General features: G+C 43.5%; 1 protein-coding gene across 2 annotated transcripts; it reads left to right on the top strand.

Annotated features, from left to right (window-relative positions):
- The first annotated feature begins 3,914 nt into the window (after positions 1 to 3,914).
- Positions 3,915 to 18,658, top strand: LOC118992865 (glutathione S-transferase A4). 2 transcript variants are annotated; one of them, XM_037054907.1, is made up of 7 exons: positions 3,915 to 4,014; positions 4,945 to 5,052; positions 10,296 to 10,347; positions 11,955 to 12,087; positions 12,981 to 13,122; positions 14,538 to 14,669; positions 17,406 to 18,658. In XM_037054907.1, exons 2-7 carry the CDS (start codon positions 4,963 to 4,965, stop codon positions 17,526 to 17,528), a joined length of 672 nt encoding a protein of 223 aa, XP_036910802.1. In that variant the 5' UTR covers positions 3,915 to 4,014; positions 4,945 to 4,962; the 3' UTR covers positions 17,529 to 18,658. The 2 variants fall into 2 exon arrangements, with proteins under 2 accessions (XP_036910802.1, XP_036910812.1); XM_037054917.1 differs by lacking the exon at positions 3,915 to 4,014 and adding an exon at positions 4,568 to 4,583.
- The last annotated feature ends 3,269 nt before the right edge of the window (positions 18,659 to 21,927 follow it).

Below are 21,927 nucleotides of genomic sequence, written 5' to 3'. Positions count from 1 at the left end.
AGACAGTGTAAATTCTAAAGAACTAGAAAAATCCTATGAAGTACTTCCCCTACCCCCATCCCCGAAATGGGTAAAGTATAATTATGTATACAAGTTTTTTTAATATAGAAGGGAATAGTGACCTGTTTTTTTGTTGCTGTTGTTATGGTTAAGTGAAAAAAAAAATGCTACCTGTTGCATGTATTTTTTTAATGACTATAGAATTATAAAGTGTACCGCAAGGCACCAAGACGAGTGATGAGTGTCACCGTACCCATCCATGACTATACCTCACTTCCAGTCAGAAAGCCTTCCAGGGCACCGGGTAACAGACGGGGATGGCTCTCATTCGTGCCCAAAGTTTCAGCGACAGTGCGCCAAGGGGCACATGTGTCAGCTGCACAGACACAAAAGTGGCGTGGTATGATTGCTCATTTTACAATAAGTCCTCCTCCGCTCATGGGTGATAGGATTTAAGTAGGAAGAAAATTGATTTTCAAACAACTTTTAAGACGTATCTCTCGCCTAAAGGGTTAAGTAGCATCTAATAAATCAGTGCTTGCCATCTCCTGGAGTTTTTGAAGACCGGATACAATCAAGGAAACACATGTAAAATGAAACTGTTCTTGTTTTGTAAAGAATTGTTAGGATTTTGTCAGGAATTTGTTTTTCAGTACAAATACCAGTACTGTTGGAGTTCATGGTCGACATGTTTTTCATGAAGTAGCATTTCCCGTCCATCAAGTCGTCGTTTCGCACCATGTAGGAGAGAAAACGAAAGCGGGCTTTATGATTCAGCTCAGTGTATGACCAAAAGCAATATGTTTATAAGAAATGTGTGATATACTAATTATATCTCATTTAAAGCATACTATAGCAACTTGTTTGTTTAATGTATGTGGTTGATCTTTAGAATTATTTTTACAATTTCCAACCAAAGTACTGTATTTTATATAATTTATTGTGAGAATCTTCTCATGGAAACCATTAAGAAGACAAACTGGAGGCAAATATCACTTAATCTGTATTATTAGTTTCTTATAGACACTGTGCTAATGTGAATTTAAAAGGACCCCCAAATAATAGCTTTCTGGTAGAAATTTTGTCAACTGATTTGATTACAAGGGAGGAACTGAGAATATATTTATTTATAAAGCAAGTACTCATAATGATGAAAAGACAGAGGACAGAAAACCACTCATGCAAGCCCCTTCCAAAATAAAATGTTGCTTTTTGAATAGTTCATCCTAAGGTGTTTAAACATGTTAATTTTACATTTAAAAATTCTGCTCAAAATAAAGTTATGATTTAAAAAAAATTGAGTGTTCTGGGTTTTTTTTTTCATGTTCTTCCATCAAAAGATAACAATAGTATTTCCTACTTGGAATTTTGATGTTTTTTATCTTCTCCTTAATACTTGTACATTGGAAGCATACCTTTAGATCAGCTGTATGACGAGTTATCCCACAATGTGGAATCAGTTTTTTGTTTAGCTTTTAGACTGTTTGGTGACAAGGGATAATTTTTTAAAATCCGTACAGGTCAAAACTTCTTGTTTCCGATTCCATCATGATTAAAACCTATCTTGTATGTTTTTAACTTTCACGGTGCACCCACATGTTCAATATAAACCTTCAAGAGAAACTCATAACTTCATGATACACACAAGATCCACAGGAAATTCATTTCCCAAACATTCTTTGACTTCTATGACAGAATTTTGTGGAACAGGATTTACCAGTCAAACTTTCACTGGCGAATCCCTGAACCTGCCCCTTATGATCAGAGCACCGCTGACCCGACGGTCACATCCCCATCGGTCTAACCTTCTGGCCTTGCTCCTTCAGAAGCCCAGAAAATTGAAACTACCTTCCTTCCATAAAAGCCTGCCGTTAGAATTTGGTCTGAGTCTAGTAATTTGTAGCTAAGGCTGAATTGAATCCTGTTTTTTCCCTCTTCCTAGAGGGAAACAATTTAAGCTTCTCTGAAACTGAGATATAAAACTCTTGATTTTTGTTAATTCTACATGCTACTGAGTGGGTGGGCGAAGGTTCAGAGGCAGAGAGGACTTCCCGGGGCCTCTGAAAATATATCAGGTTGGTGGGAACATATTGCTATAGAGTAGGACTGGGAGTGACTCAGTCCCCAAGAATAAAATGATTTCAGGGGCTTCCAAAGAATAAAATGACCTAAGAGTTCCTGCCATAGGATGGCAGAATTACTAACAGGACTTTTTATTTCTCCACAAGCCTGTATAATTAACAGAGTCGTAGGATACTGCCTTAATTTCTCTTTGTTTCAGGTAAACAAGATTGCTAGGAGGATGTGATCCCTATTTTATTAGGCTGCACGTATGAACTTGCCATTTTGGTGGGTTAGAAAAACATAGTAAATAGAAAAAAATAGTGATACGATTCAACCAATTAGAAATAAGGAAACAGAGATAAATGGCATATCAACAAAGTTGAATAATGATGTTTGTGTTTGTAGTTCAATCAAAGTGAATCCGTGTAGAAAAGTGCATTGGAAAAACAATAATAACTTTCAGCAGGGCTGGAAAATATGACTTCCTACCATGTTAGACTGAGTAATCTCTGTGTTGTCATAATTAGAAAGATGAAATTGAACATATCTGTACTTGAAAGTGACTTTTCTGCCTCATGGGCTGCCCAGCTCATCTTGATTTACTTAATTTCTTACTTTACATACTTTGGACGAGCTCATCCTTTGACTGCCAGTTTGATTCATCCTCCTTTCCGAATCATCACTGGCTTACACAGCTGTCCAGAAGATACCACAGATCGGATGACTCCTGGGAATGACAGACGAATGTGCTCATTATTTTCCCAAAACCTTGTCCACCTCCATCAGGCTTTATGGAGCTAGAAACCAAGGCAGCATGCATTCATTATTTCAGCAAATATTCTCTGAATATCCACTCTGTGTTAAGCATTATTCCAGAAGTAGGATATACAAAAGCATATTGTTAAAAATGAAAATTCCTAACATTTACATTCTACATTAAAACTTACATTTTCTCACAGACTACAAATAAAAGTTTTAGTATATTAGATGACAATGAGTTATGAAAAATAGACAAAGGGTGGAAAAGCAAATGTTTGTATGTTGGAAGGGCTTCTACTTTAACTCAGTCATTGAAGAGGTCTCTGTGTGTGTCTCTATCCCCCCCTCGATCTGCAAGAAGAGGTCTCTGTGTGTCTCTATCCCCCCTCGATCTGCAATTGATCCTTCCCATCGGCTTCTCTGTGTGTCTCGAATCCAAATTCGGTAAACTTAAACATTTAGAGTGGATATAATGAAAAGAAAGGCAGACTGCCACGTGCAGCGCCTCATTTGGATGTGTCTGGAGTCTTGGAAGCTTGACTACCCTACGTTCTCCTACAAATGGACCTTGAGAGCTTGTTTGGAGGTTCTAGCAGGGGAGCGCAGCTACTCGTATACCCTTGACCGAAGACCGGTCCTCTCCTCTAGTTGGGAAGGTCGTCCTCTTCGACCGAGCGCGCAGCTTCGGGAGGGACGCACATGGATCGGTGAGGGAGGAAGGGGACACCCGCCTAGCCAGCCAGATCAGCCGAATCAACCCTGGCGATCAATGGGGTGACAGATGTCGCAGCCAGATCGCCCTCACATCCGAGAAAATACCCCGTATGCAAGATATATAAAGCCGAAATACACTGTCGTCTTTACACATAGGTCGAGATTTTTTTTAAACTGTGTTGAAATTCTAGTAAGAATTTTTAAGTAAATTCCAAAGCTAAGTAAGACCTCAAAGATCAAAAATCTCTCAAAAAGCTAAAATTAACATAAAAACTGGCTTACATTTCGACTGTTTTTATATTAACCACAATGCCTTGCAAATGGGTGGGGCATGCTAAATATTGTTGTCTCAATTGGTGAATTCTTCTTCGAGCCTCGCCCACAACTAGCGCCTCCTATCCGCCTGCTGGTCCTGCCTGGTTGCAGGCTCTTCCTAGTGGCCTTTGTGGGATTCCCGTTGCTGTTAGCGGATTTCAGGTCTGTGTCCCTCCTGATGCTCCCACCCGCTTTTCCCCTTCTTTTTATTTCTCCCCCTCTGTGTTCTCTCGACTCCGACCCTCTTACGCCACCGTCCATCCTCCCCTCCCACCCGCCCCCCACTCCTTCAGTCTTTTTCCTGTCTCCCTCCTACTTATTCTTTGCACCCCCCACCTCCGTCTGCACAGACGTGGGCTTCTTGATTGCCAGTTGGGGTCATTCTTGGCTCAGTGCTTATGTTTTTATAACCCCGCTTTGCGAAGTCTGAATCCCTTGGTGGAAGAGGCCGGGCTCACATCCTCCCCAGGCAGGGCAGGCAGACGGATGGAACGAGCACCGAAGTCTAGTCTTGGGTGGCCGAGTCTGTGGCCTGAGCGCATTCCTAGGGCTCGGGGCTCGCCCCCCAGCGAGGGCGGGGGACGTGCGGGACCCCGGGCCACTATCACAGGCGTGACGATGGGTGCACATTTTGGAGGCAATACCAAACACTCGGCCTATCTACGTTCCAGTTTGTGTGATAATCAAATAGGATGATGCTCGTGAAAGTATGCCCACTTGCAGGCCTGCGGGTGAGTGTAGACTTCTCGGCAACCCTCCGTGTCTGGTCTCTACCGGCCGAATTTGGAAAATTTAAGATTTTTCAAGGTCAAAGTATGTAATGATTTGATTCTGCGAAAAACAATGCTAGCACAAATGCCTTTACAACAAATGGCCCCAGTTTTCCAAGATCTGGAATAAGAAATTATAAATAGAAACAATATGAAACCCGAGGTGGTTAAAAAGTTTTTAAAAGATGGTATGTTTTTGAGTGAGGGAAAGCGCAGTAAGAACAAAACAGTTTTCTGTGCCCCCATCGTGAATATTCGTTTAGCCCCTGAGCACTGGGTTGAGGACTCGAAAGTAGGAGGAGCTGCTGCGTGTGTTTTGCAGAAAGCCTGAAAGACCATCATGGCAGAGAAGAAGCCCAAGCTCCACTATCCGAACGGGAGAGGCCGAATGGAAACCGTAAGATGGGTTTTAGCTGCTGCTGGAGTCGAGGTACCTTACATGCTGTTTCTTCACAGATTTGTCCTACAGCTGTGGGACTTTTGAAGGAAGCCTAAATGGAGGAGCCGGGAGCTAGTCCTCTCCCACTAATATTACAGACATGCTCCATGGAGTCAGGATTCTTTCCTTAACATTGTTTTCATTCGTTTTTCTTTTCCAATAAATGGTATGTAGTGCATGGAATTCTCTTTTGCTTTTGACTTTTACATAGTCATTGGCTTATGGTCTACCACCAGTAAATATTTATTAATAAGGAGAAAAGAAATGAGCCTGAAATTTGCCTGTTACTCCCAGACTGTTCTGAATTATACAATGTGTATTTCTTGTCTGCATCTGTGTATATGTTGGCCCACAGGGATTTTGTTCTGTTCTTTTAGCTTCTTACTTACAGAAATTTTCCGGTAGGAAAAAGGTAGAGAGGACATTGCCGTTAATTCTGTATGCCTTTCACTCAGCTTCAAGAATTGTTCGTTTTAATGGTGATTAACAGCGGAAGAGGAGGGTGGGGGAAGATAGAAGTCAGTAAAAGGGGGACATGGTGGTGTAGGCATGCTTGACTTTGGGTGGTGAATACAATACAATACACAGATGGTACATTATAAAATTGTACACCTGAAGCCTATATAATTTTATTAACCAATGTCACCCCAATAAGTTTAATAAAAACTTTTTTAAAAAATCATTTACTTTATGCTAATCTTGTTTCATCTAACTCCTGCCTTCCACTTACGTGGGAGTATTTTAAAGCAAAATCCAGCATTGTAGCGCTTCGTCAGTTCTTATGTGTAAAAGATGAGAATTTTAAAACATGACCACGGTACCATTATTATCCCCTACAGAGTTAACGGTTCCTTGTTTATATCTAACACTCAGCCTGATTGTCGTAAACTGGTCTTTTTTACAGTCAGTTATTCCAGTCTGGGTCTAAGTTGGGCCTGCACATTGCATCTGGTTATATTTCCTTCGGAATTTTAAAAATGAATAACAGTTACTTTTGCATTAAAAAAAACTCTGTATGTGGGCATAATTTTAGGGTTACAGAACACTTATAAAGGCAGCGCAGAGCGTTGCATATCACCCCCACTGAGCCTCACCTGATAACATCTCGCATAACCATGCTGCGACCAAAGAATGAACCTGGGTGCGGGACTGAACTACAGGCTACTCAAATTTAATCAGTTTTTCCGCGAATGTCGTTTTACTGTTCCAGGATCCGACATTATAGTCATATGTTTTCTTAGTCTCAATCCATGACAGCTTCTCAGTCTTTCTTTTCATGTACAACCTTGACAGTTTTGAAAAGAATTGGTCGTGTGTTTTTACTGGAGGATCAGTAGGATCCTCCAATTTGGGTTTGTCTGATGTTTTTTCTCAAATTAGAGGGAGGTTTGGGGTTGGGGGGGAAATAGCACCGAGACGCTACATGAAAAGTCCCCTTTCCATGGTATCGCATTGGGGGTCACCTAATATTAACATGGATTATCATCACTGGTGCTAGTCATCGTGGCCGCTCAGTTAAGGTGGTGTCTGCCACGCTTCTCGCAAAGTGGCCATTTCCCCCTCTTCCTTAGCGGTGACTCCTGTTTGGCCCAGGCTCAAAAGGATGGGAATGAAGCTCCACCTCCTGGGGTGGGGGTGGGGTATCTGCTTTGAGAATTCTTAGGTGAGGGAGATGTCTTTTTCCTCTTCCTTCCTTTATTTATTCGTTCAGTCATTTATTTATATTAGTACTGACTTGTGTTTATTTTTACGTTGGGTCACAATGCAGTAATATTTTACTTTGTTTCTCAAATTATTCCAGCTCTGGCCGTTGGAACTCTTTTAGATTCGCTCTTTGTGCCCTTCCCACATTGCCCCATCCCCCGCCTCGTTTTTTTCTTTCTCCCCCTTCATCGGTTTCTTACTTTCTAACACAACAAGGTGCTCCAGTCTGTGCTTGTATTTTCCTAGGTCCGGCCCTAGAATCAGGAATTTCTCCGAGAAGCCTGGTTCCTTTTATTAGACAATGGCATTGACAGGCCAAATCTGGCTGCTAACTGTCTTCATTTGTTTTAGTGTGGAAGAAACTGCCCTGTAGCATCTCCCCCCACTCTGCATTTGGCTGATTTACTCTCATTTTAAACCTGCTCTTTTACTATCTATGTTTCCTGCAAATGGCTGGTTGGATCCTGAGTTGTGATCAAATCCAGGCTCCTGTATCTTCTTTCTGTGTTTACATTTTTTTTTCTTGCCAGATTCTAACAGAAGGAACTGAGAACATGTTTTTATCCTACGCCATCAGGGGTGCATGATGTCTGACTGTCTCCCTTTCAGCCGTGCAAAGCTTGACCAGTGTGTTCCGGAGACGTCAGCCTGGCCCACACGTGATGAGGTTCCCTGATTACCTCTTCCGATAGTGGGTTTAGCAGCTGCTGTTCATCAGCGTTGCTAGCGATGACAAAAGGGTGATTTTTCTATTTCTTCCATTTCACCTGAATTTATTAACTGTCATTCTCTTATAAAGAGTACTTTTTCACTTGTTAACTATTTAATTACCTTGAAGTATAGCTTATGTGGGAAGGGCAAGATAAATGCTTGATTCGGTCTCTTTATCAATTTTCAGAATAATGAATTCTGAAACCCTGGCAACCTCCAAAGATGACAAATGAAGGTTGCTGCTGAGTTTGGGGTTTTGTGTCTTATTGGTTTGGATTGGGTTTTGGTTTCTTTGTATACCATTATAACTCCCCACACAGTGTTTTACGATTTTTTAAAATTGGTTGATATCCTTTTTGTGTACAAATGCTCACTTTTGGCCTCTCTTGAGAAATTGGAAGGCCTAGTGATACAGGCCCCCGTTTCCACAGAATCTGAGGAAGGACCTGCCACTACGCACACAGCCGGGCCTTTCTGGTTTGGCACGGCCCCCTCATTCCCTGTTGTCTCAGGACATTTGTGAAAAAATTCTCAGTCCCGTGATCTCAACCTGGCCTGCTTATTTATGGCATCTGTCTAAACTTGCGTGTTTCTGAACTTACAATTCTGTTTTATTTGTAGGTTTTGCAGTAGATGTCTTATACCTGTAATATAATGCTTCCTCACATCCTCTCTCTTCCCAATCTGCATTCTACCCTGTCCCTCCTATTCTCCTACAAGTCAAGATTCTTGGTTTCATTAATGAACACTCAACCCTAAATAAGTTAAACAAACAAACAAGAACATAGGTCAGGTGACCTGCTTATTCAGGACCAATCCCAGTGGGCAGATGGGTGGGGCAGAATAATTAGCCCAGCCTGGGTCTTGGGCTCACCCCCTGAGCAAGGTAGAGGGAGCTTGACTGGCTTCCCTCACTGGGGCTGAACACAGTGGTTTACAGGAACAATTCCCAAAAGGTGATATGGGGTGTGGGTGCTGGTTTCTCCCCATGTCTTCGCCAAAAGGACATTTTAGCTGAGTTTGTGCTCATATAGATCTGAAACGATCAGGAATGGGCTGGCAGCCACTGGGTGAGGTCGTGATTCCTGCTGTCACAGTATGGGTTGAGCCTGCGGGGAAAGCACACACATCTGAGTAATTAGGCAACAACCTGCTTAAGGGCTGTGGGTCCAGATTCAGGGAATCAGCATCCTCCATCCCTGTCACTGGTTTGGGTCCTTAGACATAGCTGTGTCTAAGGAGAGGATGTTGCCTCTCCAACATTGAGCACAGAGCTCTATCTTCCTGAAGATCCCCGCCCCACCCAAGCCAGAAATCTGGTCAGATCCCCTTGTTAAGAGAGAAATCAGCAGCATGCAAAAGAGAAGACGTATGGGCCTCAAGCACCTGTCTAATTCAGGGCTTCCAGGTAATTCACTTAAAAGCTGCCAGAGTGTTGAGAAAGTGAGTGCTCTGGTGTGGAAGAGGGCAGTTCTCCAAGTCAGGGAGCAAAGGATGGGTGGTGGGGACCGAACCCCAGCCTCAGGCAGTCATTGCACTGGAGCTGCCTGCAGGTTCTGCCTGATTTTTTTCAAACCTACAGAAATAGTGTAATAGTACAATGGGTACCTTTCAACTAAATTTGTTAATTTGCTACATTTGTTTTCTCTCTTTCTCTCTGCTTTCATTTCCTTCAGTCCTTTGAAAGTAAGTTGCAGACATCAGCAGATACCTTCCTCCTCAGAATAAGCTGTCCTAACAACGACAATATAATTGTCACAAAGAAGAAAATTAATGCTAAATTTACAATATCTAATATACAATCCCCATGTCCCCCAGATGTCTACCTAACTTTTATATAGTAGTGTAGCAGTTACAGCTGCCTCCTGAACCATCACCCTGATCCAGGATCTAACCAAGATTCGGGCATTTGGTTGTTAGTCTCTTTTCATCTCCAACAGTACCTTCCCCCACCCCCAGCCCCACCCTTGACTCTGAAGGGGTCCAGGACACTTTGTTGCAGAATTCCTACATCTGGGTGTGCCTGATTTTTACCTCATGGTTAGATGCAGGTTGAATGTTTTTGGCAAGGTTTTTACACCGCTACTGTGTCCCTCTCATTCTGTCATAGCAGCAAGCACATGACATTCAGAGTGTCCCTCAATAGGCAGCTAAATTTGACCACTTGGTTGGACAGATGGTAAGACCTCCAGGTGTCTGCATTATAAAGATCCTTTTTTTCCTTTGTTGTAATTAAGTGACTTGTGGGTAACATTTTGAGATCTGTGACAAGGCTGTGTCCCATGACCCAATGATTTCAGCATCCTTGATCACCCTTATTAGAATCAGTTATTCCATTGTAGGTTGCAAATTGGTGATTTTCTAATTTTATTATTAATTAGCAATAATTCTACATTACCCAGCACTAGTTCTGCTGTCAAAAAAAAAAAAAAAAGAACTTTCTCCTCTCCCTCCCCTTTTTCAGTATCATCATTTCTGGACACAGTGATTTGGTTGTTGGTATGTCTTATAATCCACTCTTCCTGATGCTTGAACCGTCCCAGATTCGACTAGGGAATTATCTTTAGGTAGGGTCCTAAGTTCACCTTTGACATGTCTCATTAGTCTTTGGGCGTCCCTGCTTCCTGACATGACAGAATCAGCTCTTTCCCTAGCAGCCCTGGTTGCTTTCAGTGGGCAGTAATCTTTAGAAACCGGGATGAGGATGCTAAGTGTGCTCTTCTCTTGAATGTGGTGGCAAGTTAATTTGGAATTTGCAGTGCTGAACCTGTAATAACATGTACCTTTTCTTGGGGGGGGGTGTCTTTTTTAAACTTTAGTTTGATGAAGAATTTTTAGAAACAAAAGAACAGTTGCAGAAGTTGCAGGATGGTGAGTATGGACATGAGATGACTCTCAGTAATCCTGGTACTTTTTTCTAAAAAAAGAAATGGTATTTTATTGCAATGGCAAAGGCGCTGCTGACGTTAAACATTCAGAACAGTGTCCTAAAATCAGACCAGCAAGAAGGAATATCAGCTGAAATTGCCAGGAAATTGCTTCTTATTCGGTACTTCTGTAAGGGTTAGCTAAAGGGAGAGAGCACCTCCTTCTTCCAACCACGTAAACAGCCCTTCTCCATCCCTTTCTCCTCCCTGACCTTCCTCATCCAACCTCCTTCTCCCCCTTCCCTTCTCTTCCTCATCCCTTCCCTCCTCATTTTCCTTGCCTCACCTCTTTCGCCTCCTCCAAATTATCTGAGGCATTGGGACTACTAAAGTTTGCAGATAAAAGTCCCCATTTGCACTGGGATGCATTTCCGAAGCAACTACTATAAGCAAATGGATCAATAAAAGATGCCCTTGAAATCCTAGTCAACCCTACCCTCTCCACACCCAGGCCCCATACAGGGGTGTCCAACCCACAGCCCAGGATGGCTATGAATGCAGCCCAACACAAAATTGTAAATTTACTTAAAATCTTTCTTTTGCTTATCAGTTTTCATTGGTGTGTGTGTATTTAATGTGTGGCCCAAGACAACTCTTCTTCCAGTGTGGCCCCGAGACACCAAAAGGTTGGACACCCCTGCTAAGAAATACCTAGAAGTCTGGAAGCAGCCTCCCTCCCAGCAGGGCCCTTAAGCCCAGGTTGAGACTCCCCGGAGAGGGATCAACTGTACAGGGCTGTCATGCCACCTGTCATGCAGGACACTGCCTGACACCATGAGGCATGTGCTGAGAACTCATCTCCCCTCGACCCTCACGTTCCCCTCCAGCCTTGAGCCCCTCCCAGGCCAAGCTGCACCCTATACTTGCATCTCTCCCTGGTATTTGAAAGTGTTGGATACAAATTTGTTGAAGAAAGTAATGGGCTACTTTTTGATCAGTGACAGCAAACATGGTAGTAAGTGATAGTAAGCTTTATGGCTGCGAAAGAGAAAAACCAACGAGTGTCCACGAGAAGCAGGTGGTGGTTTAGGCTTTATCCCATCACCTAAGGCATATAGTATGTGGAACATTCTACAGCGATGTAAATGTTCTAGTCTGCACTGTCCGGCATAGTAACCACTAGCCATCTGTGCCTCCTGAGCACTTGAAATGCATCTAGTGTAACTAAGGATGCATTCTAAATTTTCCAGATATTAATTAATTTAAATTTAGGCCTAACTAGGCACGTGCAGCTACTAGCTACTCTCTCGGCCAGCACAGCTCTAAAGAGATGTCTTCATTCCATTTCCACACCTTTATCACTGTGGGTCGGTACTTTGCCAGGGGTGAAAACGAAAGGGGAAACTTTAGCATAAAGCTAGTTTTCATGCTTCTTTCATGCCTAAATCTGTTCCCCTGAATGCAGTTGAGGTTATCTCTCTGTCATCAGGGAGTTTTAAACCCTGTTTCCTATGGCTATGGCCCCACTATCCCTTTTCGTTCCCTACAGCACTTTTTAGGGGTTGGGGGACAGCGGAGAGATCGCCTCTAACTCTGGGCTTCCGTTCTCAGGTAACCACCTGCTGTTCCAGCAAGTGCCAATGGTTGAAATTGACGGGATGAAGCTGGTGCAGACCCGAAGCATTCTCCACTACATAGCAGACAAGCACAACCTCTTCGGCAAGGACCTCAAGGAGAGAACCCTGTACTGTGGCCCCTCCTGAGTGTTGTCATTTGTCAGCTTACCGATGCCTTAGCTGATCTGCAGTCCTCTGCAGCACGTACCTTGTCTGCTTTATGCCTTCTTGTATCGTTGGTGTGAACAGGGAGTGAAAACCTAGGGAGGTTGTGAAGACCAGTTGCAGAGTCAGTACAGAGTATCTGAGTAAAATGATAGAAAAGGATTGAATTCAGATACTGGCTCATGTATCTGGAGTGTGATGGTTTCGGTTTTCAACATCTTTAAATGCTTTGATAATACTCTTTACCTTCCACACAGATTTGTTACCATTATGTACTTATTAGGAATAGGAAGCTGCTGTGACGTTCAAGGTGTAGGATACTGTGCCTTGAATTATCATTTGGATTCAAAGCCTGGTCCCTGTACCTCCTAGATGTACGCCCCTTGGCAGTGTGTTAAGCTCTGGAGTCATCACTGATGAATTTCCTGTGTAATGGGGATAATAATAGCACATTCCTCAGAACGTCATAGGATTCTATGAAATACCGGATATAGAGTGTTTACCACCGTGCCTGATACGCACCAAGCATCCCATCGGTGATAGCACTCTTTATAAATGGGGAGTTCCGCCCACACTGCACTCGGGTGCTGCGGTGAGAGTGGAGGAGCAGGGGCTGGGGGAGGGGCCGCAGGACTGCTGTGCTTTCTGATTTGTGACAGATGTTTCTGAAGGAATTTCCCAAATGATAACTACAGAGTTGTCTTGGTATCTTCCCTGTTAAGAGACAGGTGTATGCTTCTTGCTACTTAAGTTGTCAGACCCCTAAGAGAAGAAGCACTCTGAATTGCCTTTTCAGTTGTGGAAGCCGATGAGTTCTAGGAAGGGGAAACTAAGAAAAGTGCTTTTTGGTTTTCAGGATTGACATGTATGTGGAAGGGACGCTGGACCTGCTGGAACTGATTATCATGCACCCTTTCCTAAAACCAGACGACCAGCAAAAGGAAGTGGTTAGCATGGCCCAGAAGGCCATCCTTCGGTACTTTCCTGTGTTTGAAAAGGTAGGAGGCAGAGAAGCCTATGAGCAAGCAGACCCAGACCACAGGGGGCTGCTGCCAACGCCCCTTTTCGCTCATGACAGTGTTGGGCTAGCCCGAGGGACTCCTGGGAGCTGGCAGTAGCCATCAGCACAAAGCCAAGATGTCTTGGAGCCTCTCGACTCCCCTAGGACCGCATCATTCAGAAGTCTGGAGAAATATGGCTCGCCACATGTGTGCATTATCGTTGCTTACATTCACCAGGCGCCCACCCTGTGCAAGGTACAGAAAAGCAGAAACTCCCTCATTTATTCATCCCACAGACATTTGTGGAATAGCGTTATGTATCAGACATTCTACTTAACAGTTTAATATGAAGAGAAGAACTGTCGCTCTTTATTTCTCTACCCTTTGTGCTTTTTTCTGTGCTGTTATTGTTACTCTGCTTTTCTGGACTTGTAACTCCTCTTTTCCTCAACTGAGAGGAATTGTGTTAAATGTTGCAATTTAAAAAAAGACAATGTTAAACTATAGAATTGGCAGACTTCCTCTGGCCATCTTCATGCAATTAGATTTCTGAAGGGGTGGTATTTCCTGGGTCTTTCTGTCACTGGGTTTCATGTTCTCTTGCTCACAGGCACTTTGTGAATGTAAACTATGATAATGCAGACATGTGGTGTGACAGGGAGAAACAGGTGCCTTGGGGAAAGGCCACTGCTGGTTCTTATGTTTCAATGGCCCAGATGATGTCAGGGCTCTTCCCAACACATGAGCTAAAAATGTTACTCCTCTTTTATGCATAATGACACAGAATCGCAGGGAGATTGAGTGATGTGCCTACGGAGGAGAGCTGGGAATGGAACTCTGTCCTTGGACTACAAATTCTGGATTCATTGTACTACCCCACTCTGGCTCCAGTGGCTCTGACAGGGTCCCTGTTTGTCATACATACCACACACACACGTGTGCACATGTCCTCACACTCATGAGCATCCGAGAGTTCGCTGCCAGGGGGATCTCCCTCCGTCTACCACAGTTCTTACCACAGAAACAACTGGCAAACAAAATTGGACTCCTTGGCAAGGATCTTTCGCTTACTCCTTACATCACTTCCTAAATTCATCAGGGCTAGTTCATTTCTGTAAATGTATCCTCAGTATTTACAGAACAGATATATCCTTTGAAAGTACTGGATGCAAAATCTAGATTTAATGTCCTTCACCCTCACAGTGTTCTGTTCTTATTTAAGGGTGCTTACCTATCTATACGTTTTGTACATGCCCAGTCTGATGCAGGGAGCTTCCTCCTAACTGCTGTTGTTAATAAAGAGATAAAAAGATAAGGCCCTCGGGCCACCCTCCTTGGGCACTGCTCTGATTCAGTAGCTTCGTCAGTGTCTCTGGGGTGCTGTAACTGACGCGAACTCCTCATCCCTGCAGGTCCTAAGGGAGCACGGACAGAGGTTCCTCGTTGGCAATCAGCTGAGCCTTGCGGACGTGGTTCTCCTCCAGACCATTCTGGCCCTGGAGGAGAAAATTCCCAATATCCTGTCATCATTTCCTCACCTGCAGGTAAATAAAACCATGTGTTAGAAGACTGGTCCAGAAGTACTCGTGGCCTTCCTTCGGTGCCTGCTGATGGGCTGGGATGCATGTGTGTGCACATGACTTTTTAAGATTCTGGTTGGTAAAATGAAATGAAGGTACAGACTTGACATTGTTTTCCTGCTCCCCAGAGCTTTAGAGCTGAAAGGTCGTTTACATGTGAAAGAAGTTTCATGTTGCTTGTATTCCGTAACTGCACTTGTGGAACCAGCTTCATACACAGCTTAGCCAATAGGCGCTTGCCATAGATGTAATCACAAGGGTGGGATGCATCTGTTATGGTTGAATGTACTGACCCAGAGGACATGAGCATCAGCGTCAAAACGGTCTCATCCTCAGGGCATGGCTCCCGTTCTCAGCAATGACGTAGTCTCAAATCGGATGTGTCCAAGCCTGAGTTCCGAGAGCTAGAAGGAGGCACCCTAAACATCATCCCAAGAAGTTCCCACCGTTCCCCATCCCAGAAATTCTGAGGAAAGACTTGGGTGTGGCTCTGTTTACTCCTCACTATTATTCTGGCAGGACTGATCACACAGTGTTGAAGCAGAAAAGGGCTTTCAACAACTAATCTCACCCAATGCCTTCAACATACATATGAGGAAATAGAGACTCCAGGTAAAGAAGTCGGCAGTCAGATGGCCCAGCCAGCGGGCCCCTGAGTTTTGCTTAGAACCTTAGCCTCTTATTTGCAAGTCCAGTGGGCTTCCCTCTGTACTAGGGGTTGGCCAACTACACCTCGCCCTCCTGGGCCAGGCCACATCAGGCCTGCCACCTAGTTTTGTACAACTCTTGAGCTAAGAATGGCTTTCACATTTTTAAACATTTGGGAAAAATGTCAAAACAAAATAATATTTTATGACACATGAAATTATGTGAAGTTCCAATTCCAGTATCCATAGAAAAGTTTTATTGGTACAAAGCCGCACCTATTCATTTATGCCTTGTCTATGGCCGCTTCTGTGCGACCACGGCACAGGTGAGTGGTTCCAACAGAGATGATGCAGTCTAAAATATGTACTAACCGGTCCTTCGTGGAAAGGCTGTCAACCCCCGATGTAGACCACATTGATAAATCTTTGGCAAACTTATTGAAGACCCAGAGAGACTCGCACTTAATCTCCAAAGAGTAACACAGATACTTTTTTTAAAAAAATTTATTTTTCCAAGTCCAGTAAACATCATTTTGATATACGAATGGGTGCAACACTATTGCTTAAATGCATACACCCAGAAAATGAGATTAAAAATCTTCAATAAGGCAAACAGCCATTATAAAGAAGAAGACACAGAGATGAACATTGTTTACTTGACTTTAATGCCAGTAGGTTCTTGAAATGGCCTGGGGACCGACTGGTATTTTTTATCCATGGTGTTATCAACTTGCTTTTAAACTGCAGGCACATTTGTATAAATACAGTTTTAATCTCTGATCAGACCAAACATCAATATTAAAGAACTTCAGAATCTAACACCAGATCTGAGTTTATTTAGAGGGTCATTTCTACATTAATTAAAGGGTTAAAAATTGCGAAGAGTCACAAAAGCTTATTATACATGGTAAGTATGAACCCTATGTAAATTTTGAAATGATAAATTCTATGGAATGAGATTCTGAATATTGGTATAATATTCCAAACTAGATAACACAAATAGTTCACATAGTAATAAAAAGAAAGTTGTCATATTTATATACTACTCACTGACATGACTAATAGAGTTTTTGTTAGTATTAGTGACATGTGTATATTTATGTGTTTGTGTACGTGCTTAAGTAGCTTTTAAAATAAATTACCTCTTTGAAAGGTTTTTTTAAAAGATTTTTTGTTTATTTATCTTTAGAGGGGAAGGGAAGGAGAGAGGGAGAGAAACATCAATGTATGGTTGCCTCTCATGCGTCCCCTCCTGGGAACTGACCTGCAACCCAGGCATGTGCCCTGACTGGGAGTTGAACCTCGATCCTTTGGTTCACAAGCCCATGCCCAATCCACTGAGCTATATACACCAGCCAGGGCTGAAAGGCTTTTATTAGAATAATTACATATAATGCATATATTTCTTCATATAACTAAAAATTTTTACTAGATCAAATAGACTTTTTTTCTCAGTTACCGAGACTTGGTAAGATTTAACTCTATGAAAAAATATATGATTTTTTTCTTTCATGCTAGCTTACATAAATATCTGGTATCCGAGCCCCAGGCTACCAAAATATGCAACTGACCATCTGCCACACATAGCCAGAAAGAAGATTCATTTACTGCTAGACATGAAAAAGACCAAGAAAGTGGAACCTTAAAATCTAAATTGTACCATCTGATGACTTTTTAAAGCACCTTTATTTAAAGGACTTGTGCATTTTCTGTAAACAGACCAGTATATTTAAGGTACTTCCTAAGTCTTTTTTCCCTCTTTAAGCAAGAATCATAATCCTATTCTAAGTACCTTTTTAATTTTGCCATCTCTGAAAAAAAACACATCTTGCTGTGAACGATGAGGTTTGCATAAAGCCTGGTCTAGTCCTAGCTGTTGTTGGCAGAGAGCGTATAAAACTGTACCCAGAGGTCAGATCCTAAACAGGTGCTGGATTACGGTTCTGGTTGGATCTCTGTACCAGATATTTATGGACTAAATTTTGCTGGATGGACCATTTGGAACAGCTATACCTTTGTGGTTCACCTTGAACGTCTGTGGTTTCCTTTCCAGGAGTACACAGTGAAGATGAGTAATATCCCTACTATTAGAAAATTCCTTGAACCTGGCAGCAAGAAGAAGCCTCCTCCCGATGAGATCTACGTGAGAACCGTCTACAACATCTTTATGCCGTAAAGCAACGCAGGCGTCTGTGAGTGAGAACCAACCCTAGAGATTGCCGTGTCCACAGTAGTATCTTGATGCCAGGCTGCCGTGACCCCAGCTCTGTCGTGGTTTCTAAGTTGGCTCTGTATAGTGGTTTCTAAGTTGGGTCTTTCATGTCAAGGAGGTCTCTTCTAGAAACATTGACATTTTTTTTGTCCAGTGAATAATGTTATGGACCTGTTTCTGGAAACCTTTTTGGAGAGGCTGGCATTAAGTTAGATCTGATCTGAACTCACTTCCTGACAATGGGTGGGCAGGGCCTCCTGTTCTCCCCTGAGCTTCTTTTCTCCTCTCCTTAGCCCATTCTAAAGTCCATCTGGTCTCTTCCTCGTGTTTAGTGTCTAGTAACAACAGAATATCTAGTGACTATTCCTCCTGAGCTATTATAAATCCATGGTAGTAATGAATGCAGTTGATATAAGCCAAAATAAAGACTTACAAATCACTGCCCTGTTGCTAGAATTTTTAAATTAAATTGTTTGGAATCTATAATACAGTTACATGGCTCAAAAATAAAAAAAATATGAAAGGTTGTATACAGTTGGAAGTAGTCTTTTCAGCCCTGCCCCCAGCTACCTGGTTCTTCCCACAGGGAAACATAGTTATCGTGTGTATATCCTTCCAGTTAATTTTGATATACACATAAGAAAATATAAGTATACATTACTTCTATCGCCCACATGTTCATTTGCAGACTTGAATTTTTTGCATTTCAGACTAAAAGGATGGTTTATTCATACCGCCTTACACATGTGTTGATTTATGGCTCAAATACTAACTGAGCACCTATTATGTGCCAAGCAGGGTTCCAGGAGGCAGAACCCTAGAACACAGCCCCTGCTCTAGAAAAATTGACCACACAGAAGGGGAGAGAGATGTGTAAACAGTGGAAGTAATTTTGGAAAAGGAAGAATCTAATGCTCAGAAATTTAAAAACAAAGGAAAGCCGAGTTTTTGATGAGGGCTCGCAGAGGAGACACATTCATCCCTTACTGCAGGAGGGGGTTTTGCTCATATTTGAAAAAAAAAAAACAAAGAGTCCCGAGGTGATCATTAATGCCTGTCCCAACCATGGCATGGGCCTTAGTGTTTCGTTAGAGGAAAACCAACTGCAGACATCCAGGTCGCTGTCTTCATGCTTTCACAGTGGGAGCACTCTGACATTTAGGACCATTGGAAGAACGGGGGCTGGGTGGCATGTGAAGCAGTGGGCCAGGCCCTGGGAGCAGTGGTGGCCCGGGCTGCTGCTGCTGCTGCTGCTGAGGGAGAGGCCCAGGCTCCGGCCAGCGTTCGGAGAGTAAGAGCCAAGAAAAAGAAGCAGATGGGGGGGAGTATGTAGTGAAAAGACTCACCCTTCCCAAAGGCCAGACCAGAGACAGGTCTGACCTTTGCTTCTGGGAGGTGATGTCTAAGCCCTTGGAATGGCAGGCCTGATAGATTGGCTTTGTTTGCCTGCAGACCTTAAGCCAGCCAGATAGTAACAGTGTGACTTGAGCCATACCAATAAGGCCACATACATACCTAGGGTGGGGGCTTTGTCAGCTCAACTCTGGAGGGGCTGGAGATGGGTCAGCCACGTGGGCAGTCAGGTAGGCCCTCACGATGGAGCCTCCAGTAAAAACTCTGGACTCAAAGCTTGGGTGGGCTTCCCAGGTTTACAAGAATCCACTGTCACACGTGGTTGCCAGGAGGACTTAATGCCGTGCGCAACTCTCCAGAGAGGACGTCTGGAAGCTGCATATTTGGAGCACCCCCAGACTCTGCCCTGTGCTCTTTTCCGCCAGCCGATTCCCGTCTGTATCCTTTCCCTGTAATAAACCGTGGCTGCGAGTAGAACAGCTTTCAGTGAGTCCTGTGAGTTCTTCTAGGATTGTCAAACCCAAGAGTGTTTTTGGGGCACCCCTTTGAACTTGCAGTTGGTGTCAGAGGGAGGGTGGTCTTTTGGTCTGCTCGTTCTAAACTCTAGGGATGAGAAACATTTTATACTGATGTGACGGTTAACTTACACATGGGAACCAGACATGGACTTGATAACCTCCAAGGGCCTGTATTATTGAGTTTGGGGGACAGCAGCAAATTTGGGCTATTTTACAGTACCACTGTCTGACAGTATTAATAGAGGGGATGCTGTACAGACCTTAAGGCCATTTTGTAAACATTGCTCTTTGGGTTTTAATTCTCTTGGACACCAGGGGGCACTGGAGGCTGGCTCTTTGAGGAAACAACCCAGGAGGAAGTTTGAATTAGAGGACTAGAGAAAAGAAAGAAAAAGAAACAGAAGCTTTTTCCAACCCATGAAGACAGATTCTCACGTCTTTCCTACTCATGGTTACATGACCTCCAATCGTGCAGTTCAGTTCCCGCATTGGAAACAAATTCCCGTCCTGCCTCAGGTGGTGTTACCCCAGTTCGGCCCAGACTCCTGCCCACTAGTCTCAAACCTTTCCCCTCGCTGCCATTTTCATGAGACACCAGACTCTGGTACTAGATAGAGTAAGAGGTTGGGCTCTGGGCCATTTATCCTCAAAAACATCGGGGCTGGACCCAAACACGTGAGACAGGGAGCACGAGCAGAGGGGTGACGTGAGGAAAAACGACTAGAATCCATACCTGTAGCAGGTGCACCAACGGGTAAAGGGCAGAGCCACATATAAATGCAGCAGACGCCGGTGTCTGGGACAAAAGGGGAAAAGCTGGATGGTGTGCGGCTATGGTGTCTGATGGAGGAGGGGATGCTTAATGAGCCCTGACCCAGAGGGAACCCCACAGAGAGGCTTTGGCAGACTGGGTGCCACAGGGAACCCCTGACTCCTGCTGCCTGGCCGGGGTGGTCTGGAAAGGCCTGCATCCTGCAGACCCAACAGGGCAGAAAGTGAGTTCCCCTGGACGGACCTGCAACCAACGACAACCAGCCTGGGCTCTTGCATCTGCTGGTGTTCCCTCGTCATCCAACGTGCCTTTTAGTCCCTTAGGCAGACTGTCCGCCCAGAAGACAGCATGGCGATTTCCTTCCTGTTCTGTCCGCTCTAACAAACATCCCCCCCAAGGGGAGTCCCTCTGACCGGGGGACCGGTGGCGCTTCCCCCACACCTGCACACCTTTCTCATCATCCCATTTGGTTTTCTTCAGAGCACTTGACACCCTCTGGCAATTTTATCTGTTTAATGAAACTCTGTCTTTATATTTAAAGTGGGTTCCTTTTAGAAAAGATAGTTGGGTCTTGTTTTAGTCCACTCATAGTCTGTCTTTTAGTTGGTGTATTTATGACCACATTTAAAATCATGGTTGATGTAGCTGAATTAATATCTTCCCTGTTTGTAACTGTTTTCTGTTTGTTTCCCTTGTTCTTTGTTTCTTTTCTTTTTTCTTTTGGCTCTCCCTCTTTTTCTGTATTCTTTTGTTTTAATTGAATATTTTATATGATTCCATTTTCTCTTAGCATGTCAATTGTAGCTCATTTTTTTAAACTTTTATTTGTTGCCCTAGATTTTGCAATATATATTTACAGCTACACTGAGACTGCTTTCTGCTGGCCAGGTGGCTCAGTTGGAGCATCATCCCAAACCCCAAAGGTTTGCTGGTTTGATCCCCAGTCGGGGCACTTACCAGGACTGTGGGCTCTCAGACGGGAGATAGAATGGGGAATGCTGACACTGCAGCTGTCATCAGTCAGCACCCCGATTTTCGAGGATCGCTTTGCAACACCTGATAATAAGCGTTGTGGTTTCCTCCCTTGAGTGGGCAGTCAAGGAGGATTGTGGGAAATTGCCGGTGTAGAAGCTTCAATAAAAACCATATAAAGCCTGTGACCATTCAGTAGAAGAGACCCATTCCCATATCTTGGGATGATGAAGCTGAGAGAACCATGGCTGAAGCTCCTCTCCCTTTGGTTCCTGGAAGAAATGGGGGTTTTGTGAGTTGGGGTGATTTATAACCAAGGCTGAAACTACTACCTTTTCAGTTCCTGGAAGAAATGGGGGTTTTGTGATTTGGGATGATTTTGACTTTGGAATTTGTAAAATATATGTTTACTTGGGAATTAAATATTTTAGTGTAACTGTCATTATGACTGCCTTTCTGCATATAATCCTTAATTGGGAACATGCAGTTCTTGACACTTTCTGTGTGATTAGAGTCCCTATTCCTTTTTTTATCTCCTGATGATTTGGCCCAAGGGCTGGGAGTAGGGAAGGGATTAGCTACAAGGAGAAAAGAAAGAATTAACTTGGAACTTTTGAGATGATCCCTAACAGTGTCTTTCTGTCAACTGGTTATTCACCTTGGTTTACTGTGTTTAAACTGTATATACAACAGATCATGGCATTCCTCTTCCACTGGATTGGGTCTTTTTGTCTGGACATTCCAGTTG

Source organism: Sturnira hondurensis, unplaced genomic scaffold (assembly GCF_014824575.4).
Source record: "Sturnira hondurensis isolate 20B ecotype Veracruz unplaced genomic scaffold, ASM1482457v3 Scaffold0000880, whole genome shotgun sequence".
Lineage (NCBI taxonomy): Eukaryota > Metazoa > Chordata > Mammalia > Chiroptera > Phyllostomidae > Sturnira > Sturnira hondurensis.
The sequence above is the reverse complement of the archived record's forward strand: the minus strand, read 5'-3'. Positions and strand labels throughout refer to the sequence as shown.